Genomic DNA, 5,238 nt, shown 5'->3' on the forward strand with positions numbered 1-5,238 from the left:
TATATATATATTTCATACAGGGTCTTGCTACACAGCTTGGACTCTTAATGATCCTCCTGTCTCAGCCTCCCTAGTGCTAGGATTACTGGTGTGCTCCACCATGCCTGGTTTCAGTGGCCAGCATTGCACACTAAGGTTCTGGGGTTGGCACGGCATGTGGCACCTGGGATCAAACTCGGGACCGTGCATTTCCAGGCAGGCACTTAGACTGCTGAGCTGTCTCCCCAGCTCCACAATGGCTCACTTTCTAAGCAAACTTTGGCACTTGTTTCTGTCTCTACTCTACCCACTTAAATCTTACCAGTTTTCAAGAGCCAGTTCAAATAGTAATTCTATGTAGACCTTTCCATTTAATTCTCAGAACTCTCCTTTCCCACTTTTGCATACTACAACATGGTACCCACAAGGCACCTACCTTATTATATTCTAAGTCACTGAATACTTATATTTTTTCCATGGATAGGCTGTTAGCGCCTCAGGAACAAGAGGTTTATCTAATCTTTTATTGCCTATGGCTCTTAAATATTGGATACTTACTATTGACTCCATAACTAGTGCCCAACCTGTCCTTATAGCTAATGTTGCAAGAGAAGAACTAGTAATCCTGCACAATTACTGTGAAACAGATATCAAGTATAATTATAATCCAGACAAAGCTAAACTTTTTAATTTCCTTCATTAAGAAAACAAGTCTAGATGGCTTCAGAATGTACCAAAATGAAGCTATAAGTGATTCTCAACTATTAACCACACAAACAGTAAACCATGGTTATGACAGACAGCCATAAAATAAGGTTAAGTTTGAAAAAAATATGTTGCAATTTTCTACTTTATCTTAAGTTACCCCCAACACTGCTGGCCAGGGAAGAAAGAAGTTTGAGGCCTATAAGAAGAAAATATTTTAATCAGAATTTTAAAAATTGCTAGCAATTGGCAGTTATGGCATGACCGTATGACTCAAAATCTAGATATCCTGTGATTTAGGGCAATAACTCTTTATTATTTTTATTTTTTAGTAAAGGGTCTCACTACACAGATCAGACTCATAGTGATCCTCCTGTTTTCAGCCTCCCAAGCGCTGGGATTACAGGCACACGCCACCATGCTCAGTCTCAGTCTCCACCTCAGTGCGCCCCAGGGGGGAGCCAGGACAGCACAGGGATCAAACCCTGGTCCCTGTACCTGCCTAAGCACGCACTTTAGTCCACTGAGCTATGTGGCCGGCCTTTAGGGGCAGTAATTCTTAATGTCTTCTACCACAGTATACCTAATTTATAAATCATTCCTGCCCACATGGAGTTAGGAATGCTTAAGTTGAGCTTGTTACACTAACTGAGATCCTCTTCCCTTCCTAGTTAGCATTATATTAATAATTTGATTTGGATTCCACTGCTTGATCCACTGACTCTTTTTTCAAATCAACCCATCTTCCACTGCCACCATGCTAATCCAAGCTACCGTTGCCTCATGCCTAAACAATTACAGGAGATTTTTTTCTGATCTTCCTGTTTCTATCTTGGCTTTCTTTTAGCCAATATCCTGTATAGTAGCTTGAACAGTAATTTTTAGAAGACTACTGTTATCCACTCTAAAATAACCAATGACTACACAGCTGCTTAGATACTAGCCATGTCAAACAGTTCAAAGAAAAGCTTAGCTTGTGAATTAGAAAAAACAAAACCAAATGGCCAAATGAATACTGAAACCACAAATTCGAGGTTTTAACTGAGGTCAGAATTCAGAATTCATTTAATAAGCTGTGCTGTTTTACCCAGATACCTGACACATGCTCACTGAGATCAACAGAACACAAATGAAATTACTTGGTCTCTGCAGACCACAGGATGAATGCACTTGGTTCATCTGGGTCACATTAAGAGGAAGTGTCGTGGGCTGAAAATAAAATACAGTTAATAAGTAACAGAATGTCCTTTAAAATATTTTTTACTATAATGCGTGCCACATGTCCGGCCTACAGGTTTCAGGTGGACACACTTGGTACAGTGTACTCCCAAAACTATAAAATAGTTTAAAGATCACTAGGAGATGTAAAAAAAAAAAAAAAAAAAAAAAACCCAAAAAAAAAAAAAAAAACCAAAAACCCAAAACCTTAGCTTGAGCTGAATGAAGCATTAAGCACCTCTCATATGGATACCTTGTGTCACTGGATCCACCTCTAGCCAATTAGAGGACAAGGGCGGCATTCCAGGTCCAAGACTATGTGATCCACATGGGGAGCGTAAGATTTCACTAGTTGGATATGCAAGATTTGTGTCTTCCACGGTTTTCCATGCACCTGCCAAAGAAGACTGGCAATCCGAGTTTCAGCAGATTCAGCCCACCTTTGCCATTCTAGCTTGGCAGCTGATGAAGGCTTTTCCCCCCTAAAATGCCTGGTAGCTCCATTACCCTCTTTGTTAGCAGTAATTTTCTGAGGATAAGAAGAATGCTGCTTCTCCATTTTGCTGCTTTCAGGAGGTTGGAGATTGTTTCCTGGGAAAGATTCCACGTTTTGGTGGATATGCAAAATGCCCCCAGTATCCCGTCGTAGCACTTGGCAGGCAAGAGGCCAGCCTTCTTCAGAGCTTGGAATGAGCCCTAGGTTCACCCTATCTGCAATGTTTGAGAGCTTCAGTGTCCTGTTATCCCCAAAGTGTATTTGGCACCGATCTGATACTCCATTGATCTCCAGGTTATTTCTCAGAGCAACTACAGCATGGGGGTTCCAGTCACAGGCATGAACAAAGGCAGCACCAGCATGAACTAGGAAGGGCAATGTAAAATAACCGATTCCTGAATACAGATCCACCACCACTTCTCCGGCACACGACATGGACGCTATGCGCAGCTTCTCAGTGATGTTTCCGAAGGAGAACATACACTGGGTAACGTCAAACTTGTATCGGATGCCGTTATCCACGTGCTCTACCCAGCCCTGCTCGCCCAGCAGCAGGGTCACCGCTGGCGTTCGACAGCCATCGGGTAACACTCGCCCTCGCTTTGCCAAACGCTGGGCGCCAAGGGCAGAGGCAATGGCTCCCCAGAGCTCTGGTTCCAGATTTTCCCACTGCTTAGCTTGGAAGCAGTCTTCACTCAGCAGCAAGAGGTTACCATGCCGCTGCCAAGAGCGGGGCAAATCGGCCTCCAATTCAGCTGACCACGCCACTCCCCGACCTTCTGCCCAACGCCTCACCTCAAGACACAGTCTTTGGGCCGGTGAGCAAACTCGAGCCTTCTTTGAAGGGACAGGACGCAGCAGCCGAGTGAGCTGACAGGTGCTGCCTGGGGCTACGCGATTCCTCAGCTCCCGCAGCAGCTGCTCGGGGAGGGTCTCCCCCAGCACCGGGAGCGCCACGGCGCCATCCGGCAGCTTCTCCGCGCGGTGCTGTCTATCCAAGAGTTTCAGCTTCTGGAGATATTCCCGGTACCGCTGGGTAAACTGAGGCTCAGTCACAACTGCAACAACACCTGTGGCCTTCCCACCTTCTTTCTCCATGTCGCTAGCGCTCGCCTTCTTTCACATTCGCTCGCGGAGACGCTGGGTCCGTTACACCTCCCAAAGGAAATCAACGCCACAAGGAACTGACCCTCGCGCCGGCTGGGATTCCGGAAGTGACGTCAAACAAAACCGGCCGGAACACTGGCTGGCGCCGTCTCCGTTGCCGTAGTGACGCGGCTTCAGCCATCTTTGTTGTGGTCAGCCGACCAGCGCTCACCCGAGATGAATAAAAACAACGCGTTTTATGGTCTGCAAGATATAAAGGTTGACGGAAGCTTCTAGAACCCTTATCGATTCTTTTTAGTGCTGTTGTGCTGAATTTCGAGAAAGACTTCCTATGTTGGCTACTGTTGCTCTCAAGTTGCTGAAAGAATCAAGTTCCAACGCTGCAAAGATTTTTATCACTTCAGTGTCTTAAAGTGTGAAAAACACGTGTTTGGAAGTCAGAATGATCTCAATTCTTTTATATTCCTCTCAGACTTGAAATCTGTACAAAATGGAAATTGCAGAGGATTAGAGACATTACATACACAATGTTTTAAACAATGACTAGCAAAGAATAGGTACCCAAAATATGCAATAAGTCAAATTGTTTAAATGGTAACCTATTGAAATGCTTTGCTAGCTCTAATGAGGACAGAGAAGATAAATTCAAATATGTGAAAATAACTTTATATAAAGAAGTGCTGGCTTTTCTACAAACCTACAAAGGATTGGTGCATGGTGATAGATATGTATCTAGTTTTAGTCTTTGGCCTGTATAGAGCCAGTTTTTCCAACACTATTTGTGAAAGAGGCTATCTTTCTTCCAGTGAACGTTTTACTCCTTTGTTAATGATAAGGAGGCTGAGCATGTTTATAATTTTGTCTGCATCTTCTAATCTGTCCCATTGGTCCTGAGGTCTGTTTCTTTTTTCTTTCTAGTACAATGGTGATTTTATCACAGTAGCTTTGTAGTATAATTTCAAGTCAGAGATTGTTATGCCTCCTGCCTTTCCCTTGTTGCTCAGGATTACCTTTGCTATTCTACATCTCTTCTGCTTCCAGTTAAATTTTAGGGATGTTTTCTCTAGATTTGTGAGGTTGGCTAATGGTGTTTTGATTGGTATTGTATTGAATCTGTATAGCTATTTTGGAAGTAGGGCCTTTTCACTATGTAGGCTCACCTTACCCATGACCAAGGAATATCTTTCCATTTTCTGATATCCTCTTTGATTTCCTTTTACAGAATACTGTATGTTTTCAATACTTTACTTCCTTTGTTAGATTTATTACTAAGTATTTTATTTTTGGGGTGCTATTGTGAAGAGTGTGGTTTCCCTAATTCCTTTCTCAATGAATTTGTTGTTTTTGTAGAGGAAAGCTATTTATTTATTTATTTATTTATTTTGCCTGTTAAGTTTGTATCCAACTATGTTACTGAATTTTTTTAATTTTTATTTTTTCCCATAATTTTACTGAGAAAGAAATAGCAATGAGACAGTTTCAAACCAAATTGGTAGGACAGTTTCAATAATTAACACATTGCGTACATTCTTACTAGTGGTTAATTGCTGTACAAGATGTGGACATGATATCCTATTTACAAACACTATTAGAACAAATCCCTCTGTTCATTAAGAGAATGTAACTATACATCTATTCTAACCATTTTGAATACACAGATACAAAATGGACATTCATCTGTATCCCCTTTTTTGTTCAGTTCCATTATTTAAATATTATAGGTGTGTTAACTC

The 5,238-nt window shown here is 42.1% G+C and overlaps 1 protein-coding gene across 2 annotated transcripts in view; it reads right to left on the bottom strand.

Moving 5' to 3' along the window:
* Trmt12 (tRNA methyltransferase 12 homolog) overlaps window positions 1–3,654 on the bottom strand; it is a 5,554-nt gene extending 1,900 nt beyond the window's left edge. Inside the window, exons 1-2 of one of the 2 annotated variants that reach the window (XM_023718790.1) lie at window positions 2,156–3,654; window positions 866–883 (exon numbers count right to left, since the gene is read on the bottom strand). In XM_023718790.1, the coding sequence (XP_023574558.1) occupies window positions 2,177–3,496 (1,320 nt within the window). In that variant the 5' untranslated portion in view covers window positions 3,497–3,654 and the 3' untranslated portion in view covers window positions 866–883; window positions 2,156–2,176. Of the gene's footprint in view, window positions 1–865; window positions 884–2,155 lie in introns of those variants that run through there. The other variant, XM_004634430.2, reaches the window with a different exon arrangement.
* Between the last annotated feature and the right edge of the window lie 1,584 nt (window positions 3,655–5,238).

This window comes from Octodon degus, unplaced genomic scaffold (genome assembly GCF_000260255.1).
Source record: "Octodon degus isolate 3935 unplaced genomic scaffold, OctDeg1.0 scaffold00062, whole genome shotgun sequence".
Classification (NCBI taxonomy): Eukaryota; Metazoa; Chordata; class Mammalia; order Rodentia; family Octodontidae; genus Octodon; species Octodon degus.